At 51.6% G+C, this 21,887-nt stretch overlaps 1 protein-coding gene and 1 long non-coding RNA gene across 31 annotated transcripts in view; one reads left to right on the forward strand and one right to left on the reverse strand.

Annotated features, from left to right (window-relative positions):
- Zmynd8 (zinc finger MYND-type containing 8) overlaps nt 1-21,887 on the reverse strand; it is a 97,478-nt gene that overhangs the window by 49,804 nt on the left and 25,787 nt on the right. For 16 of the 30 annotated variants that reach the window (XM_048810805.1, XM_015479243.2, XM_015479205.2 and 13 more), the window contains 6 exons: nt 17,683-17,831; nt 11,122-11,340; nt 8,141-8,254; nt 6,094-6,186; nt 4,900-4,987; nt 2,375-2,430 (listed from right to left, as the gene is read on the reverse strand). In XM_048810805.1, the coding sequence (XP_048666762.1) occupies nt 2,375-2,430; nt 4,900-4,987; nt 6,094-6,186; nt 8,141-8,254; nt 11,122-11,340; nt 17,683-17,831 (719 nt within the window). The other 14 variants (XM_048810812.1, XM_048810814.1, XM_015479286.2 and 11 more) reach the window with 8 other exon arrangements.
- On the forward strand, nt 654-11,198 carry LOC125618949. Its single transcript, XR_007350339.1, has 3 exons — nt 654-664; nt 1,245-1,250; nt 10,798-11,198. It is a non-coding gene; the product is annotated as an uncharacterized LOC125618949 (long non-coding RNA).

Here is a 21,887-nt window from a genome sequence, read left to right on the forward strand (position 1 = left end):
GTCCAGGGTTTTTTTTTTTTTTTTTTTTGGTGATTTGGCTGTTTGCTGGATTTGGTTTTTAAGACAGGGTTCTTGCTGTGTTGCCCAGGCTGTCCCAGAACCCTGGGCTCAAGGGATCCTCCCACCCCTGAGGAGCTGGGACTGCAGGCTCACACATAGTTTGCTTAATGATTTTAATGATCTGGGCCACAGTGGGAACACCTTGGAAATAGATCCCACCTTGGCACCACCATCACATTCTGGACCAAGGACACCCCAGGTATCCAGCCCAGACTCTCGCCCCACAACAGCACATTCCCCACTCGGGGCCCAGAGCCACAGAAATCTGAACTTGCTTCAAAAGCTTCCAGAGACTTCCCTGCACTGGGTCTGCAGGCAGGTTCCTCACCCCTCACCCGCCCCAGGAACTTGGCAAGGTCTGAGGCATTTTGGATGGTCACACCTGGGGGGTTCCCAAATACCAGTCATGCCAATTTGAGAAACTAACAATGAAACCTAAATACCTGAAGCACACCCTGGACTCAGCTCACCTGGTACCAGCGCCGCTCTCCAAGCCTTTCCGGCTGCTCTGTCCCCCAACACACCATGCTCCACTTCCATTTCTAATCACACCATCCCTACTTTATTTCCAGTGACAACAACCCAAAAATCCAACTCCTTCCCTGTCCCTTTCCTGCAGAAGACAGCACACTTCTCGAGTAACTTCCAGACTCAGAATGTACAGCCAGGAAGCTCCTTGATCCAACTTCACTGCCACCATTTCCTAGCTCAGTAACTTTAGGAAAAGATGCTCCATATTCCCTGATCCTCCCCTCTTCTTCGGAAGGAAAAGGGTGCCATCGGTACCCAACCCCAGGGTTAATAAAAAACACGGAATGAGCCAGATGACACAGTATCCACAGAAGTGAACAGCTGTCGAAGACTTGGGGAGCTGTGGCCTTCTGAGTGCTCTCTGAGGATCGACTCAACAATGCCCAACGAGGGGAGATTTTTCTTACCACCGTTTTTCAGGAGGAGAAAACGAGGCCCAGAGAAGTTGAGGAACCTGTCCAAGGGCCCAGCACCAAGGTGGCAGGGTCAGGAAGTAAACCCAGGCAACCAGGCTCCAAGCCCTGAAGCTCCCCCACGGCATGGTGAGCTGCTGCTACTGTCTCCCACATCAGCAGCCCCGATTTTCTCTTTATCACCTATCACCACGCCAGGGGCCACTTACTGAAACCGACTGACTTAACTGGTGACCAAAGACATGAGTGAATGAAGGGAGGGGGCATCTCCTCCCACCCCACTCAGCTGCTGGGCTCTTCCAGAGGCACACCGCACAGCCACCTGTCATCCAAAAAAGGCAAACTGGTGACCACAGTGAGGGAAGACCACCTCCCCGCTGTCCGCTCCCAAGCTGTTGTGTGAGGTGTAACCGCTTTTCTGGAAGTCAACCGGGAAGCATCTACCTAGCCCTCTGCCCTGTTCACATCCTCCAACCTGGTCACTGTGTATCTAAACATTGTGCAAAGTGACCATCAGAAGCAGATGGGACACCCCAAGATGGAGGGGCAACGGCATGCATCGTCACCTTAGGTAAAGTGCTGTCACAAGTAGGTTCCACTCAAATGACAAAAAATGCCCGTGGATACTACGCAGCCAGGAAAAATTCAGTTCTTCCCATGTGTTCAATTACCCAGAAAATAGAAAGTACTCGAACTTCAAGTGAAAAGGCAGTTTAGAAAATCTCACTTTCTCTCTCTGTGGACACACACAGAGGGATGTGCCTCGTGGATGCTCCCCAGCCATCCCAGGCAGGTCCTCTTAGGAAGGAAGGGACAGATGCACAAAGACGGGTCTCGGTTTGCTATTCTTACAAAGGGATCTGGTAAAGAACGCCGCCGCCCCCCCATCACTCTGGTTGCCATCTTGTCCCACCACACGGAGTCTCACAGCTCACAGACCCAACAGGTCCAGCACAGCCTGCGGGGGTCCATAGGACAGCCACTCCAGGACACCCCGGCCCCCCTACGGAAACTTTCACCCAAACCTCATCTTCAGGAGGACAGAAAGGACACCGACTCCAAGCCACAGGCTATGCAGCCAGGGCCAGACACAGCGAGCTCTAGTGACAACCAGGAAAAGAGCTCAGGACCCCGGCAGTGGCCAGAACCTCAGGAAGAAAACCACAGAGGAGCATCTTCTCCCTGAGGCCACTGGGAGGCAAAGGCGCTCATCACACCGTGGCCCCTCTCCTGTCGCCTTCACTTCCTTCAAGAGATAGGGACGCGGTCGGCCCCGCAACCAAGCCCACGGTGGCCAGGGCCCCCCACCGCGCCTTCAGATCCCAGCACCCAGCTCTGGACGCGTCTACAGGTCGGCGGGAAACACATACCTCGTGTTCACAGATTTTGATGACTACTTTTGCTATTTGCGTCAATTTGTGATTTCCTAGGGGAATAAGAAAATAGGATTAATTCTACCGGAAACACTGTAACACCCCACCTTGCAGTTACATGTCCCCTGACAACATTTAGCTCGCTTTCCTCCAGCAGCTGACCAAAGTTTCTGCTTTCTAATGTCAGTTCCGATTATTCGCCCTTCAAGACCAACCAGTCTTTGATGCCTCAAGGTCATCTCCCAAACCGAGCAACTGGTGTGGCTTTCCCCAGATCATGGATTAATATCTGAAAAAGGTGTTGATCTTCTACAGGCTCAAAAGTCCTGGAGAGGAGCCTTACTGTACCCGTCACCCCAGACTGCAGCAACCCAAGAAGGCAGCGGGGACGTCACCACGTGGCTGGGCCAGGGGCTTCCAAAGAATCCTCCAGTAGCCACAGCAGAAAGCAGGGAAGAGCGTTCAAGCTCAATTATCAACTAAGCCAAGGTCAGGTTCTTCCACCAGGACACTCATAACAAAGAAGAAACCTGGACAGGTCTAACCCAAATCCTCACCTTTGCTCTAAAGCAGGGGATGAGGTAGTTAAAAAAAAAATCATGGTTTCTTTGACCCTTAGAATATTTTCAGAAATTTTACATTTGTTGACAAAGAGATTTCACACACACACACATATACACACAAGCGCACGTGACCTAGATATCCAGCTCTTTAGGTCTGAGGACCCTCTAACCAACAAGCCCCGGGAGCTACCAACAGCAGCCTCTCCAAACAACCGGGAGTCCCTGCTCCCCTCACCCCACTGCCCATCCCCGCGGCTGCTGGTCTTCTCCTTCCCCTGACCCCACTCACTCACTCTCTCACATGCTTGGTGGGCCTCTCTGCTCACCGCCCAGCACCTCCCCTTTCTCCGGGCCCTGCAGTATGCGGGCTCCTGCTCAGGGAGCCCCCCTGGAACGCTGGCTGAGGGTCTGCACTACGCAGAGAACAAGGGCAGACCCACCCCGGGAGGAGTCACCTCCGGGTGCAGAGATCAAGCACATACAAACAGCACCACTCGGGAATCTGGGTGATGCAGCCAGGTCAGTAGAGAGCCCAGGACAGAGACCTCCAATGACCTGGGCCTCAGGGAAGGAGTCTTAGAGGCCGAGAGGCTGAGGCACAGGGAAGGCCAGGGAGGCGGAGGCAGGTGGAGGGTCAGCCACAGGCACCACCCAGCACAAGCACAAGCTGACCTGCAGACCAGGGCACCAGGTGGGCAGGACACGGAGAGACCCGCCCAGCCAGAGGCAGACAGAAAAGAACCTTAAGGAAGGTGCCCAGAGGAAAATCAGATGGAAATTCTCCTCCATCCTCCAAATCCATGAACACACAACCGTCAGCACTAGATCCAGCACATAAAGGGCTCCGGCAGCGAGCCACAGAGTGCAACAGCCCAGCTGAAGTGAACAGTTGGGGGGTTTCACCCCAACACACAAATCACTGTGAAGTACATGAAATGACCACTCAGTCCCTGGCCATGGGGAAAGGGCAAATCAAAGCCCCTGGTGTCATAGGAGACATTTCACGTCACCCAAGAACGGCCTCGTCAAAAAGCCAGGCAGGGGCTGGGGATGTGGCTCAAGCGGTAGCGCGCTCGCCTGGCATGCGTGCGGCCCGGGTTCGATCCTCAGCACCACATACCAACAAAGATGTTGTGTCTGCCGAAAACTAATAAATAAATATTAAAATTAAAAAAAAAAAAAAAAAGCCAGGCAGGGCCAGGATGTGGGACGCTGGACATCACGTGTCTGCCCGTGGAGCACCCTGATATGAGCTCTGTGCACGCACTGGGACAAGAGTGCTCATGAAGATGACCCACTCGATGGTGCAGCACCAGACAGCCAAGAGCCACGGGCACACCTGCCCAGACCACGGGCACCACAGGAGTCCCCAGCAGCTTCCTCTACAACAGCCCAAAGACAGAAACCACCGGAACGTCCATCATTAACCAGGGGAAGGGACCGACCTCGGCGTGCTGACCACGGGAAAGATCACCTGGCAACTACAAAGGCGCAATCCTCAGTTATGCCAAATCCCAACGCAGGGTGTGCGCCCCCACACCGAGAGCACCCCCAGCCCCGTCCATCTGGAACTCTAGGCCAGAGAGGGAGAGCAGAGCTCCAGCAGAAAGAGGTGACTGCGAAGCCTCCACCTGACCTGAGGTGTGGCCCTGCGCTCGTCCAAGTCACTGAACGTGCTCATGAACCTGCGCATTTCCCTGACATTTCCACCTCCGTTCAATTACGGAGTTTGGAGAGGACCGTGAGAGCGCACACCACGCATCACGGAGCCGCGGACGTCGGCTCACGCCTTACCGTGCACGTCGCCCTGGCCCCGTTCACACGCCACGGCCATGCGCACACAGTGTCCTCGGTCCCCCGAAGCCTGATGCTCGACTCTGCAGCCCGGTTCTTCGCGAGGGGCAGCAGAGCGCGCACCAGGTGCGGGGTGCCCTCTCCGGGCGCCACGCAGCCACTCACCCCCGTTATAAATGATGCAGTTGTGCAAGATCCACTTGGCGTCAGCTAGGAAGGCCTCCGTGCAGCCGTACATTTTCTTTTTAGCGTTCTGGGAAGAGAAGCCACGGGGCACAGTAAGCAGTGGCTCCACCCCGAGCAGATCCACCTGCCCCTCGCACCATCCGCTCACCACCACTCATTTCCCATGATCCTATTATTGTGAGATCTATGACCCTATTTTAAAAAATGCACCACTGAATTCATTACAGGAACTTGAATTTTCTCATCTTAACGCTGCTGTCATTTGTTAAGAGGTTCCTTCCAAGAAGAGATCGATTTCTCTATTTGTATTTATTATAAAGACAGGTCTCACATGAGCCTCCTGAAAACTCAAGGAAGCACACATCACCATCCCCACTTCACACAACACTATGCCAACAGTATGAAAGATGTATCCTCATTCTTCTTTGGTGGGACTACTAGGGAAGAACCCAGGGGCACTCTACCACTCAGCCACATCCCCAGTCTTTCTTTTCATTTTTTATATCATTTTGAGTCTGGGTCTCACTAAGTTGCTGAGGCTGGCCTTGAATTTGCGATCCTCCTGCCTCAGCCTCCTGAGTCACTGGGATGTCGGGGTTGTGCACCAACACACCCAGCAATGTGTCCTCTTCATGGATACTTTTCATTACCCATACTGAGTTAATGGTTTGAGATCAGCACCATGGTGGTGTGCGCAATCTAAAGTGTTACAAATATAATTTTCACCATGGAATTTTAGCATGAACTCGGAAAAACACCTCCGGGCATTAACAAAATAGCCTTATCGGCTGAGAAGCCGATTCTAAGAAGCCACGTCCTTATTGCTAATCTGGAGGTTTCCCAGCTACTTAAATGTTCTCTTCTTCCTTCCTGCTGCTCTCATTAGCACCTCCAAAAGAAAGAGAAGAGGACGTAAGGCGCGAAATCGATCAAATCGCTAATTCCTAGAAGTACGGCTGTTTCAGGTAGAAGCTGGATTCACTCCCAGAAGAGCAGTGAGCACATCTCCCAGGGCCCCCCCTCAACCCCCGGAAGGACGTCACCGGGGAAAGGAAGTGAGCGGACCAAGAGTTCTTCTCTCCAAATAAAACTGATCTAACTTGGAAGTGAGGGGCTGCCTTGGCATCTCCACACCCAGGGGCCAGCACGGGAGGCTCTGCGGCGGAGGCCAACCTTTTCCAGTGTACAAAGGTCCATGGGGTGGAAAATATATTCTGCGTAGTCGGGATGCTGTTCCAAGGGAACGGGCTTCTGGAATGCATCTGTCTGTAAGAGAAAAGGTACACATGCACAGGCCAGGAAGACCACGCTTCAGCCAACACGGGACCGAGAAGCTGAAGAGAGCCTCTCCAAGACTGCCAGGAAGGAGGCCGCGGGCAGCTCCACTGGCCACCGTCCCAGGCTGCCTGGATGTTGGTGATCCTGGGCCCAGATGAACTGCTTGGGGTTTTGTTATTTGCTTCGCTATCAACATACACCCAAGTAGCAGGTTCTGTCCCCTTCCAGTGAGGCTGAGAGTCCCAACACACCAGGGGTCACTTTAGAGCTAGGCCACACCCTAGAGGACTCATCACCAAAAGTGACTTGAGGGGGAAATGTGTTCACACCTAAAGATGACACATCAGACAAAGTCTCTTGGGTGCCAACAGGTGTTTCTGATACGATGGGAAATCTAGACAGTGAGATTCCGTTCCTCTTTTCAGAGGTCAAATTGCCTTCGGTACAAGAAGTGTGCAAAAAGTCTTCACCCATTTGCTTAAGCTCTAACTTGACTCAGCTCAAGATGGCTGGGTGGTATTTACTTAGTAATTCTTTTCTTTTTAAATCCAAAGATTTAATTAAATACCAAATTATACCCAACCAAAGAATCGGAACAGATTTCCTTTTGCAATCACCTGTGTTCACTTTAATCCAGAATGAAAGCTTGACCACTGTAAATTTTAAAAATGCTCCAGAGCAGGGGTATGGCTCACGGGAAAGGCACTTGCCTGGCGTGTGCCAGGCCCCGGGTTCCAGCATGGAGGTTTCAACAAAATCGGCGACTTTACATCAAACAGAGTGAGAAAGTAAAGGTTTCTTCTATTTGTCCTTTGGTTTAAAACTTGACAGAGTTGACAAATCTACATACTCTGTTCTTTTTGTAAATAGTAGGTCACGTTCAATCCCTCCACAGTAAAAAAAAAAATTTAAAGATTTTTTTCTTTTTTTATGGTTCCAAGGATTGTACCCAGGGCCTCATACATACTAGGCAAGCTCCGTCCCTGGCCCAAGATTTTTGTTTTTTAACTAAACTAAAGCTACTAGCACAGCTTTGCTTCCACTGATTGAGATTTGATTCAAGAGATAAATAGGTAACTACTTCAATATCTAACTGGCACATCTTAAATTTCATCATCATAACAAATTTCAGAATCTCTCAAAGCAAAACTTTTATTTGCTTAAAGAAACAAAACCACAGTGGTCACTAAAAGCAGTGAGATACTCGGCTACTGCATATGTCCTTGACTTAGAAAGCAAACCCAAGGACAGCACAGAGGGTGCTCTGGGCAAATCAGAAAGGAGGGACCCGTCCTTCAGTTTCTTGAGATTCATCTGGAGGGAGACAGAGTCCTAATATGTCCATTGTATCATCATATTATTTTTGACAGAAGATAATCCTCTGCCATTTTCCTGAAAACTATCATAATAACAACAGACACACCTAGGGTATGGCGGGCCCTCCCAGCAGGGTGCCATGTGAGGCACAGCCAAGCAAAAGTAGCAGAGGCTGTGCAGCAGGACTCGTTTCACAATTGATGGAACTAACCGAATTCTCACCCATTATGGAAATCTCCCTGGTTCCACACCAGACCTCAGTTATAAATAAACTGGGACGCCCTCCTCTCCCTGAAGCGGAATTCATCCAGGCTGAGGGAGGGAGCACGCAGCCCTCGGGGCCAGGGGGCTGTGAAGTTCTACTTCTCAACCCATCAGGACTTTAAGGCCCCACTGAGGACCGGACCCCGTGGGGACACAAAGAGCTCACTACAGAGAACTCACTGGATGGCACCGTACCTGATGTTTACTTGACAGATTTAAAATGGGGACACACAAGACAAGTCCAAAGAGCCCGGAGAGGGATCTGAAAAGCAAAGCCGACGAGCAACTCGGAAAGCTGCTAACAGAACTAAACGGAGTCTTATCTTCATTTACGCTTACACCGGCGGACCGATCCTCTTACCCCTGGCTGTTTCATTTTCTGAATGGCAAACTTGAGCAGGTAGGAGAGCTGTTCAATGGTGAGCATTGTCATGGCTTTGCTCTGGGTCTCGATGCACTCTGCTACTGTAATCTTCTACGAGTCAAAAATCATACACACACATCCGGTTAGAAAAAAGAAAATCACAGAGCCACGGGTTTATTCTCCTTCTACTTTTTCTTTTCTTTCTTTTTTTTTTTAACATACACATAAAAAGAGATTCCCATCTAAATGTGAATAGCTGTTTCCCTTGGCAAGGATTCCAATCTACCAGACCAAAATATACTGGATCTGTGGGTAGACATTAGAAAGCAACCACCCACTGACTACCTTACAAGGAAGTGTCTCCAGCTCAGGGAGACGACAGGATCTGGGGGAGGTTGAGGGAGATGGGAATCTGGAAAAGCATCCTTATCCCAACCTTGATTCTCAAGAAGGGGATGTGAATGGGAAGGTCACCGATGCATTGCGGGGGGGGGGGGAATCTCCTCCCAAGATGAACTGTCATCAGCTGCTAATCTCGAGCCTCTTGAGAGTCAGAGCTATTCGTGCAGGAAACGTGGCCCAGCACTGTCTGATGGCAAGAGACAGGCTCCCTGCAGGAAGAACCCAGGGGTGGAGTGGACTAATAATTAATAGGACTCCATTGTTCATCAGCACTGATGTGAACTCTCTTGGGATTCATGGGCACATTTCCAAAGGGCAGAATCTACCTGTCTGTCCACACAGGCAAGAGATGTCATTTCATAAGGGAAAGTCCCATCAAAGAGGAGACAGAGAGAGATGACGGAAAGTGGATTCTGCCATGGGACTGTGATACCATATCTCGGGGATTCAAAGGCCCATGTCCCGGCAACAACAAAAATAGCGTCCGCTCCTAAGTCATGAAATGTTCCTCAGCCATCTGTGGAAGGAGCGCGGATAAGTGTTCTTGGATAATCTGGACTGTTTCCACTCTTCACTTCTCTGGGAACTCTCAGATGTGTCTGGCTGGTTGTTGAGGAGAAGGACCACCCAAGAGTCACTAGGAAGTTAGAAAGGCTGCACGATGCACGCATCTCATTCCTGGGCTACCAGAGCCTGAAGAGCTAGTCTTGCCTTACCAGGCGACCCTGGAAGAAAATCAGGCTGTGGATCGTGCACGCAGAACTCCTGATGGTTTGAATTCCAGACTGATGCTGGGCTCCACCCAAGGAGAACACTCGGGTTACATGCCCAACTGTCCCTCACTCCCTCACCCCCTGCTCCTTCCTCCTGGCTGGCACCGCCTGGAAGTGCTACATGAAGCCCTTAGGAAGCCTTTGTTGCATAGGAACTGAGGATCGGAAGCTCACCCCGAGGCCAGGGTAAATCAGCTGGAGAATGAGGATAAAATCCTTCTGCTTGACAAAGAGATGCCAGAAGTGTCTTCCTCTTAGACTAGGACTCTTGTCTATCACACATGCCACTGGAGCCCACCTAGGGCCTTGAGGGGGACACGTGGTCTCAGGATGAGATGGAAAGGGCCTGACTGGGCACCAGCTGGGACGGCCCCGTCTCTGGGCCCTTCCCACACATGCTGACAATAAACCCCACCGCTTTAGGCACAGTTTGAAGGAGCTCTCCCTGCAGAGGAGGCGTCCCAGGGGAACCACTACCTGTTCTGCAATGGGATGAAACAAATGGGAACAGTCGCTTAGGACCAAGGGACACCAGTGGAGGTTCCAGGTGGCGCTCTGGGTGTAGCAGAACCACACCTGGCTCCAAACACGCCCAGCCCACCTCTGTCTCCGTAGAAGAGTGACCAAGGGAACCAGCAGCCATCTTCCAGCCGTTTTAGAGGCAGAGTGCCACCCCAGGGTCGTCACCAGACCGACTTGATGCCTGATTTCTTTTCACCTATTTTCTATTTTCCTCCTTCCCCTGCACAGAAGTGGTGGCAGGGACACTATCTGTGACTTGTTTTCTTTTCCACAGAAGACACCCGGGCAGCCCCGCCACGGCTCCCCAGACGTGTCTTCATGTGAGATCTGAGGCCAGCGTGCCTTGGGATCCAAGAGACATTCTGCTCTAAGTGACTTTCAGATGACTCTCCTTTTCAGCATTCGAAAGAGCCTCCTAGTCCAGAGTGGCCAAGAACAGATGCCGCCTCAGAACCCTGCAAGTCCAGGGACTGGTCTAATAAAGAGCGGGAGCTTGGCTTCGGACAGCTCTTGGCTACCCATGAAGCCTACGCTGCCTTCACTGCTCCCCTGCTCTGCCCAGGCCGCACCCCTGCCCGGAAGGTTCCCCCAGACAGCAGGGCCCACCTCCATCAGCTCCTTCTCAAATCTCAGGGGGCCTTCCAGGCCTGGACATTTAAAATGCAACGCCCTGCGGCTCCTGAACTCCCTACTCCCCATCTTCAGTTTGCAGCTTTCTTCAAACTCATTATTTCTAACTTGATTTTCACTTCTGTCCTTTTCTGTTAAAAGGAAAGTGATCCATGCCTACTTTTCTGAGCACTATCCGATCTCCCTTAGAAATACTTGTTGCATGAAAGAAAGACTCAGATGGCACGGCCACCACCCAGAACACAGGACCCAAACTGGGCGTCCCAGGTCGGCGGCGGCTGCTGATCCCATGACGCAGCAGGGCACACCCAAGAGAAGCTGTGCGAGAGCGTTTCAGATCGTGTGAACTGTCAACGGGTTCAAAAGTTATCGTGTAAGACGGGCATTCGAGAAGGAGCAGACAGCGGCAGAGCTCAAAGCGACTCAAAGACTCGAGAAGAACCCAGACAATATTCCATCACTTCTCCAAGAGCTGCAGGACCGCAGCCAGGGGCAGATGCTGGACCAAAAGTGGGGTGGCCAGGACAGAGCGGGTGGGAGGCAAGAAGTGTCTCTTTTCCCCTTATCTGGGTTATTGGAAAGTTTGTAAGTCAAAGGAAGAGAAGAGAGAGGAAACGAAGCAGGTAATGTATTCATTCGTTGGGAACTAACCTCACATTCAGGACAAAACCAGTCCCCCTCTGGTTCCGATGTCAGTCTCAGACACTTAGCGTGATAAACCCGGGGACAGAGCTCACAGCAAAGGACTTGGCCTTCCCGGTGACAAACCCAGCAGTAGAAATCATTCCGTCCATCCTGCGGTACAACATCAACAGGGTCTGTGGTGAGTGGCTGCTTCATATAGTAAAACGGACCATGTCTTAGTTCTGACTGAAATGTAGGCAAGAAAGACAGGTTTGGTTTCAAAACAAATGTGCATTCTCAACAGGAATTTGAACAAGTACATCAATAACAACACAAGAAAATCACAGCATTTCACATCTGCTAAACAGTCGAGCTAGCTGCGGTTCCTCTACTGTCCACAACATTAGCAGGTCATTGGGTAACTATGAGGGTCTTTCCTCCCTCCCATTTTAAAAGGCCATAGACTGAACACTAGTGTCTCAGAGTCACCAGGTGGCCCTGGCCTACGTAGGTACAAATTTTAACTACCGCTAAACAGCCGCATGACCTTGGACGGGTCTCCCCACCTCTGGGCCTCAGTTTTCTCATCTGTAAAATGAAGGTGAGTTATCTAACGTCACGGGATTATGGGGCTGTGTTCAAATGAGAGGATAGAATGTATGGAATTAACACGGTGCCACCATCACCAATGTCGTCCCCATGGTTAAGAGCCCAACGTACACAAGTTCACGTTTACAAAGCCAACCAAAAAAATGTGCAATCTGCCCTAGGAGTCTTCATACTGTAGGCACTTAGAGAATATAGCAATTGGATTTGAGTGACCAAAAAATGATCTGCCATTTTTAAGGCCATCCCCAAGGCACAAAGTCATGAACCAACAAGAACCTTCCTCAAGTCACGTCTCTTGAACACTTTAGGCCCCTGGAGTTGCCAGAGAGCCTCAGCCTTCATTACAAACAACACAGGAAGATGACTTGGTGGCAGGTCCAGGGACACCAGAAATACAGGAAAGCCATCCTCCAAACACATAAAATCCCTCAGAAGAAACTCATTAGGAAAACAGCCATCACCCTCCAATACGGAATCCTATTTAAACCTATGATCAAGTCCACGGGAAGCATCAAACAGCCCTGCAACTAGCGGTGTGATCGAGAAAGCTTGGCGCACAACTGTAACCCCAACTCGGGAGGCTGAGGCAGGAGGATCAAGTTCGAGGACAGCCTGGGCAACTCAGTGAGACCCTGTCTCAAAAAACTTGTTTTAAAAAGGGCTGGGGCCAGGTGTGGTGGTGCACACCTATAATCCCAGGAGCCTCAGGAGGCTGAGGCAGGACAATCACAAGTTCAAGGCCAGGCCAGCTACATAGCAAGGCCCTCAGGACTACTGAGACCCTATCTCAAAATAAAACATAAAAAGGGGGCTGGGGATACAGCTCAGTGGGTAGAGTATTTGCCTTGCATGCACAAGGCCCTGGGTTCAATCCCCAGCACCATAAATAAATAAATAAAGCACAAGAAAGGGATAGGGATGTGGCTCAGGGTTCAGCACCCCTGGGTCCCATCCCCACTACCAAAAAATAACAATGATAATAAAACAGGAAGAGTGCAGTGTGACCGCGAACCTCCCTTACTTGCAACCATGTCTACCGTCAAACACAAGCCGGATCTTTTTGGCCTTGTTTTTGTTTTCTTGATGCTGGGGACTGAGCAGAAGCCAGGTGACTGATCCTTCAGCATGAAGTTTCTCTCACACCCCGTCACTATCCCATCCCCCACTGTCCTGGGTGGCTGTCCCAGTCTCCAGACTCCCTCCTCTCCTGGGGCAGCCCTGGGTGCTGAGAACCAGCTGTCTGATTAATCACCTGTCACTCAGATCCTTTCCTTATCTGCTGCTTGTAAGTGTTACCTGCTCCATAAAAATAATCTGATAACAAACATGGAACACTTTTAAAAGCAAATCATTTCAGGCAAAATGAGTTATGATTTTTTCTTCCCCACAGGGAAGCAGCCAAGCAGGCAGGTTACAGCCTGTGATATCATGGGACAGTTACAGGTCCTGAGAGCACATGTTCTTATTCTCTGCCCTTCCATGGGCTGGCATGACAAGAAGAGTGGGAAAGACCCTTCTGTTCACTTCTGGAATCTCTTCGTGCACACCAAGAGCCGGCAAACACTTTCTACAAAGAGGTGAGGCCTGGCAGGCCACTCGGTCTCTACTGACAGTGCTCAGCTCTGGCCGTGCAGTGCAGCCACAAAGCTGTGTGCTAATAAAACTTTATAAAAACAGGCTCCTGGGCCACAGGCAGCAGTCGCCAACACCTCGTCTACATCCACCCGAGCACAGGTGCTCTGGACCTGCACTTGTGTGGTAGAGGGGAGGCCACAAGCTCAAATGCCTGCAGAAGCCACTCAGGTGGCACAGATGAGTGACAGCACCGTGCATCAGCTTTTGTCCTGCATTTGCAAAGGAGTGGGGCTGACTGCAAAGCCCGTGAGAGCCACACAGCCCTGGAACCAGCCGGACCCCGGAGTGAGGAACCCTCACCAGCCTGGACGTGAGTGGGATGGTGGGCAGAGCCCACGCCAACCTATGGGGTCCCCACCAACTGTTCCAGCGATTAATATGCTGCCTACTCCAAGCAAGGACTGCTGTGAGAAGTGCTAGTTTGTGTCTTTGTGGGTTGAGGTTTTTCTATTTTATTTTATTATTTTTTGATAGTGGGGAGGGAACCCAGGGAACCCACCTATATGGCAGGCAATAGCTCTACCACTGAGGTACGTCCCCAGCACAAAATAAAGTATTTTAAAGCTCTTTTTAAATCCCCGCCCTGGGGTAGGTGTGCTCCACCAGTAATCCCAGAGGCTCAAGAAGCTGAGGCAGGAGGGTCCCAAGTTCAAAGCCAGCCTCAGCAACTTAGCGAGGCCCTAAGCAACTCAGGGAGACCCTGTCTCTATAAAATATTAAAAATGGCTGGGGGGGCTGGGGATGTGGCTCAAGCGGTAGCGCGCTCACCTGGCATGCGTGCGGCCCGGGTTCGATCCTCAGCACCACATACAAAACAGAGATGTTGTGTCCGCTGATAACTAAAAAATAAATATTAAAAAAAAATATATATGGCTGGGGATGATGTGGCTCAGTGGTTATGCGTCCCTGGATTCAATCCCCGATACCAAAAAAAATTTTTTTTTAATTTTTTTTAAACTCCTCCTGGGGATACAGCTCAATAGTAGAGCAAATGTCCAGCCTTCAGAAGGCCCTGGGTCTGATGAGTACCACCACAGAAAGAAAAAAGTAAAGAAAAAAAAAGAACAGAAAGCCTCCCTCTAAAAGTCCTGAACTCCCAATACGTGAAAAAGAGACAAAAAAGTGCTGCACTTAAACTTGGCTCAGCTCTTGATAATCACAGGTCTCCATCAAAAATGGAAATGCATGGTCTGTTTTTTACAAGGCCAGAATGGCTTTCTTTCAGAACACTGGAAACAGAAAAAAACCTGGGGGCGGGGAGACATAGGTCAAAAGTCCCGCCCCCTCCCCCCAGAGGTGGAAGGGTTGAGCAGAGCTGACTGCTAGTGACACTCTAGGGAGGGGTGGGGAGTGCGGCTGCAGGCTGACACCAGCTCAGCCCAGCGTCTGCAGGGCAGAGTCTACTCAGCCCTGGCTGTTGCTGGATTCTGCTGAGTGCTTCGGTCTAAATCTTTGTGTCTCCCTCAAAATTCCCAAGTTGCTATCTTCTAGAAGGTGGTGCCTCTGAGCACTGATGAATGGGCCTTATCCAGGAGGATACCAGAGAGGCCCTCGCCCTCTACCACAGGACACCCTCTATCACACCTCTATCACAGAACTCAACTGTGATGGCGCCTGATCTCGGACTTCAGCCTCCAGAAATTCCTGCTGTTGGTAGGTCACCCACCCATGATGCTTTGTCACAGCCAATCAATCAAACAGCTAAGACACTTAGTGTTTATAAGAACCCAGAAATGCAAGCTTTTATTTGAAATCTCACGATCCTCAGGTTGGTGACTGACAGAAATCATGACATATTGGTCAAACCAACATATGGGGAAGGGGAGGGAAAGGAGAGGTAGGAATCCAGGGGCCAGGGCTGGGGCTCAGCGGCAGAGCTCTCGTCTAGCACGTGCGAGGCCCTGGGTTTGATCTTCAGCACCACATAAAAATAAATAAACAAAATAAAGGTATTGTGTCCAACCACTTCTAAAAAATAAATATTTAAAAAAAAACAGTAGGTATCCAGTGTTTCTTCTAAGTTCGCTATGAGGAAAACAGAGATTGCACATGAAGAATACTGGCCCTACTCTGCCAGCATTTAAAAAAATGCTGTTAGGAATGACAGGGTCAAAGGTCAGGGACGTCTTCCGGTTTCAGTGAAGGTCTCTCCATCTTTGCCAACAAAAGTCTCTGGGCCTTTGTGCCTTGGAGGTTTGGATCAGAAATGCAAACGTGCAATGGACCTTAGGATGTTCTAGTCCAAAACCCTGTTTTAGGACATAACTGAAGCTCAAAGAGAAAGCCACTGATGTGGCCACCCGGTGAGTCCCCCAGATGCAGTGAACTGGAAGGATCCTGTGTCCAAGAGGAGCACCTCCCCCATCTGTGGATACTGGAGAGGACAGGAAGTGTGCTCAGGCCCTGTGTCCCCCGCCCTGGCTCTGCTGTGTCCATGGCCGAGTGCCTTCTACATCCCATCCTGTGTCAGGCCCTGAGGTGACAACAGCCCTGCACATTGGCTCCTTCTCTGAGGCTGCTAGTCCAAAGCAGGGGACACCAACTTACAGAAACATCAGTTGGTCATGAGGTTTCTGTGCCACAGAAACGGTCTTCACACAGGATAAGAAGGCAAAGCAGCAAATACCCGAGCGGATTGGCTTCCAGAGAAAGAACTGTAAGCAAATTCTTAGAGAACAGTGGGGACTCCCACAGTGGGTGTGCGTGGGTGTGCATGGGTGTGCATGGGTGCACGGGTAGAGGGAGGGGACAGGAAAGGACAGCTTCCGGCCAGGAAGGACATCTGCTCTCAGGACTCCCTGGGAACTGGAAGGGGAGTATTGGCTCAGGAAGCCAAACTGGTGGCTTAATTAAGGGCTGAGGGTTATCTGACCGCCATTTTCTTTCTAATAGCTCTGAGATGGCTCCGGGGCAACTGCAGCAGGTCCTCACCAGCTTCTGGGACAGAAAGAGCCTTTCAATCTCTGTGTTTTCAACTGTAAAATGTGACGCACACGGCCATTCCTGGCACAAACATTCAGACTGACACAAATGTTTGCAACAGCAGGTGACATGGGGCAAACACTGCTTCGGTATCATCATCAACGCTTTTTATTTCCCCAAGTATTTTTTCCAAGAGCCCCTGAAAACACACGTGGGACCCCCAGTTGCTCCTCCTCCGATGGGATCCCTAACTGACGAGGCAGCTACCAGCCACAGGCAGCCAAGTCACTTTAAACAGAATGGAAAAGACCAAGTTGCTCCCTGACACTGGTCGATTTCGAGGGCTCACAAACCACACGTGACTGTGTCGGCAGCAGACCGCGGGGTCTAGGACACTGCCACAGAAACAGCCTGCCTCCCAGGTCGAATGTCAAATCACACTCTGCTCTTGCCCTGTGTCCATTAGCTCCATGAGTCTCCACGACAGCCCCGGGGCCTGAGCAGCAGCGCCAGGACGCCCAATTCCGTGAACGAGGAAACCAGACCCACGGAGGTCCACGTGCCCACAGTCACAGGGCCAAAGGCAGAGCTGGCAGTTCGCTCTATAATTTTGAGAATGAAAATAGATTTGCGCTGGACACACGCCTCTCCCAGGCCGGGCACTTAACGTGGCAGGGCTCTTCCCGTGAAGGCAGCAATCTCGTCTAATTCGACCCTCCATCCCCAGGGCCCACTCCAGTGCCCGACAGAGCACAGAACAGATGAGCGGGCCGCCAGGAACCGCAGCTCAAGAACCACTCAAGGCCCCCTGACCTCGCAGTCCACACAGGGGTGGACACTTCCGCCAGTGAGTCCACAGTGCTCTCACGTCCCCTATTTGGAATGTCTAAGCTGCACCAGAGAATTTTAGAGCCAGAAGGTTCCCTAGATGAGACTCAGGATGGTGAAGAGGTTTTCCCAGCCTCTGACAATCCTGTCAACCAAGGGGACGGGACAGGGAGCCTGTGCTCAGGAGAAGGGGAGGTGACCCTTGGGCCATGCCTCTACCAGGGGCCCACACCCTTCATTTTACAGATGAGAAAACAAGACCGGCAGGGAGCTGTGTCGCCCAGCACTGGTCAGCAGGGGAGATCCTCAGGCCACCGGGAAAACAGTCCTCAGAGTACGGCAACGTGAAGCCAGGGAGAAGCCCCAGCCCCGAGAACAATATCCTCATCTCCTCTGGGTCACTGCTCTGTCCCCAAACAGATCTGAGAACCCCTGGAAACCTCACACAGCCCCTCTGCGCTGCCCTTTCTGCACATGCAAATGGCAGGCAGAGCCAGGGCAGCCTGCTGAACAGATGCCAAGCCTGGCCCCGAGGAGCGGAGCACGGCTGCCCGCTGGCGGCCCGTGCCACGCCGCGCCCGGCCGCGGCCTTACCTGCTCCTTGCTGTTGCTGCTCAGTAAGCCGGGCTTCTTTTTCTTTTTAATGGGGCTTGTAGAGGTGTCCTGCGGCGAGTGGCCATTGGAAGAATGTGGGGGGCTGGGGAACTTTCTTTTCTGGGCTATTCTGTCTGCAGAGCCAGGATCTGAAAGAGACACACAGGACCACACATTTTAAAGCACCAGGGTGGCCAGGGTCCCACAGGAGGGAGAGTGTGATGGGGTGCATTTTTCCCCAAACTCAAGGTCATTTGCAGGTATACTCCTCCTCCTAGAATATACCTGCCCCCCTTTTTGTTGTCGTCAAGGATGCGCATCACTTTTTTTGGGGGGGAGGGTACTATGGATTTAACCCAGGAGCACTCTGCCACGGAGCTACATCCCCAACCCTTTTTTAAAATTTTATCTTGAGACAGGGTCTTGCCCAGGCTGACCTTGACCTTGTGATCCTCAGCCTCCCAATGAGCTGGGATTACAGGCATGAACCACCACACTCCACTCCCACATGATATTTTTATGAAATCTTGGTTGGTTGCCAAAACAAAAAAAGTTCATGGCCCACAGGCCGTGACAACACCAGATAAAGTGAGCAACAATCCCACGTCGGGGTGGGAATGAGCCTCCACCTTGCACACTCATCACCGGTCCCGACTGTGTCCCTGCTGACAAGGCCGCAACAAAGCTCCTAGGAGCCGTCACATAGTCACCCGCGCTGTTCGCATGCCCAAGAACTTCTTTTCCACACCCACAAAAATGGCCAATCAGGAAACGATGAAAGGCAGGTCACCAAGGCCACACACCAGGGCAACGACAGCACCTTGCTCTGTGCAGAAAAGGAGCGCTGCTGTGTGTATGCTCACAGCTGACAAAACAGAAGGGGTAAAAAGAATGACCCTGCCCACCGGAAAGTTCTCCCGGCTGTCAGCAGTGGGCACTCTGAGACCTGCCTCCCAAGAAATCAATACAAATTACATTCTTATTGATTCTCGCCTGAAAAGTACCAGCCCCCCTCTTACCAGACCCCCCTCGTTTCCAGCCTCCCTCCCAGTCAGTGTCTCAGTGCATCCTTCTACCACCATCCATTCAGTCTTCACCTGCAAGGACCAGAGTCCATCCCATGCCCCAAGGTGGCCTCCTCGGCTTATGGACAATAGTGGCGCAGCTTGGGACAGCTGACATCCTGAAGAGCAAAAGCTACAGACACAGGAGAGTGGAGAGCAGACCCCGCGCACCGGGCTGGGACGGGATGTGAGATACAGGAAGATGTTCCTCCTGCAGCTCACCACCGGGCAAGTCTCAGCACGCACATCACCCTGCACCATCTCCCGCCTTCAGAGGAGGGGGACTGGTCCAACATCACCGAATGCAAGGCCTCCCTTTGATTTGGGAGGGCGGGCAGGCAGGCAGCCTCTAGCGGGTGCACAAGGCCTGACAATGAGCGGACTCTCCTGCCTCACCACCAGGCTTCCAGAAAGTTCTGAACCAATGATGGGCAGACCAGTGATGAGAGGAAATTCAATGCTAACCACAGGTGTCCTGAGGGTGAAGAGCCCAGGGTCTGGAGGAGCATCCCACAGACACAAAGTGGAGGCCCAGAAAGCCCAAAGGGTTGCCCCCGAGGCACAGGAGCTAGTTAGTGAGAAAGCTAAAAGACAGAACCCGGGACAGGCTCCGGGAGTAGGGACCGTCCCCCAGGGAAAAGGGCGTTCCCAGAAGGGTCCTCTCCACTGTCTGACGGGAAAACTCACTTTCTCCACGCTGCCTGGCTCCAGGGTCCCCTCCTGGAGCAGAGCGGGAACAAGAGGATCCCACTGAGCCACCGTGGGTTGTGCCCAGAACTGGACAACTTAGGTGTCCACGAAGAGTCAGTCCACAGACACAATGGAATGCTCCAGCCCTTGAGAAAGACAAGCAGCCCGGTGCCGTGACCCACACCTGTCATCCCCAGTGACTCGGGAGGCTGAGGCAGGAGGATGGCAAGTTCAAGATCAGCCTCCGCAACTTAGTGAGACCTGTCTCCAAGTAAAAATCAAAAAGGGCCGGGGATGTGCGAGGCCCTGGCGTGTTCCCTAGCACTGCAAAACCAGAAAGGATCCAAAGGGCACCTCCCCATGAACTGACATTGTCAAGCTTCGGTGCCACATTGTAAAAGCAACAGGTATCCAGCACATTAAGGGACCTGTAAGGATGTGACTGTACATCGGTGCTTGTGCATCCTCAGAAGACTCTCACATGAACACAAAAGTACAGCAGGGCTCTACATGGGGACAGGTGGCCGCCTTGGAAGGAGACCTGTAGGGAGCAGAGAGAGATTATTTTTCACTGTATACCTCTGTGTATTGTATTCACTATGAGCCTGGATGCCTTTATCAAAATAAGGGAGATTAAAAGTATTTATAAAGTTCAGTTACACATTTAAAAAAAAAAGAAAGAAAGAAAGAAAGCAGCAGGTGCGAACCAAAGTCCCTGATGAACGAAGGAGGAGGCCCAATTCAGGATAAAAAAAAGTCCCAGGTGATAAAGTTGGGACTGGATTGAGAACCACAGAAGGCGCTTGGGATTTGTGCTACATGACTCTAATACACCCTCATACTCTGCTCAAGTGTCAGAGTATTAAAGTTTAAGAAAGGTGTTTTGAGCCAGGAGTGGTGGCACACACCTGTTATCCCATTGACTCAGGAGGCTGAGGCAGGAGGATCACAAGTTCAAAGTTAGCCTCCAAATTTTGCAAGATCTTGTCTCAAAAAATAAAAAGGAGCCGGGCCCAGTTGCACACGCCTGTAATCCTAGCGGCTCAGGAGGCTGAGACAGAAGAATCAAGAGTTCAAAGCCAGCTCAGCTACGGCGAGGTGAGGTGCTAAGCAACTCAGTGAGACCCTGTCTCTAAATAAAACAGGGCTGACATGTGGCTCAGTGGTCAAGTGCTCCCCGAGTTCAATCCCCGGAACCAAAAAAATAAACAAATAAAAAGATTAAAAAGGGCTGGGGTGTAGCTCAGTGGCAAAGCACCCCTGGGTTCCATCCCAGCCACACAAAACACACACAGAGAGAGCAATCAGGCAAAGGCTTTGGTTGGTGTGTTTTCAAGTGTATTGTGAGAGAAGAAAAGCTCACCAGTGGGAGAGGGAGTGAAGGTTTTCAGTGTTTCTCAGGAGGATTTTGGAAGGGAAGCTCATCCTCACTGCAAGGACCACCCAGCACCTGCCACTCATTGCCCTCAGTCCCCAGACACACAGGGTCTGGTGATCAGACCAGCCCAGCCAGTGCTCAGGTGGCCGCTGGGGCCGGAGCAGCGTCAGCTCCCCCTGGCACCCTGTTATCTCTGTGACTGAGGTCCCCTGGGGTGATGGTTACCAGCAGCAGTAGCAGCAGCAGCACCTGAGAATACACTAGAAATGACAATTTGGGGGCCCTGCTCTGGATCTACAGGATTAGAGACACTGGGGCAGGGCCCAGCCACCCTCTTCAATGGCCTTTCAGGGACTAAGATGCGCCCAGTTTGAGATGCTCTGGGTGGTGTGTGCCTGGGGAGGCATCTCCTCCACCTCCCATCACCCTGCAGGGGCTGGTCTGGGGTCCACAAACAGAGGCGGGCAAGGTGACCAGGCCAGAAAATGAGGCTATGTCAAAGAGCCCTAGGAAGTGTCTTTCCCTCTCAGGGCCTCAGCGCCTGGTCTGTAAAGTGGGGAAGGAAGAAGGAAAGGGACCCAAGTGAAGCCCTTCCCTGGAGTCCACCACCAACACAAGGCGTGTCCTGCACACAGACACCACTCCCTGGGCCAAGCGGCCACAGCCCACTCAGGCTTCTCAGGTGTCCTAGAGATCAAGACCACGGGGCCAGAAGATCTTAAAGTCCCTCTGGGACTTCAAACTCCTTTAATTCCATGAACAACACCAGAAATCAATATTCCCGTCAACCATTTAGAGCGACCAACCAGGTTTGCCCAAGCCCACCAGGACACCAAGAGGAAACTGGGGTCCTGCACCGTGGAAGGACGGGTCTGGCCCAGGGTCACCACACTGAAGAGTACCCCCGACTTTCCAGTCTCATCAGAACATATAAACCCCAATTGTGGGCTGGGGTTGTAGCTCAACTGACAGAGCGCTTGCCTAGCATGTGTGAGGCCCTGGGTTCGATCCCCAGCACCACATAAAACTAAACCAACAAAATAAAGGTATTGTATTCATGGACAACTAAAAAT

This window comes from Marmota marmota, unplaced genomic scaffold, assembly GCF_001458135.2.
Source record: "Marmota marmota marmota unplaced genomic scaffold, marMar, whole genome shotgun sequence".
NCBI classification, from domain to species: domain Eukaryota; kingdom Metazoa; phylum Chordata; class Mammalia; order Rodentia; family Sciuridae; genus Marmota; species Marmota marmota.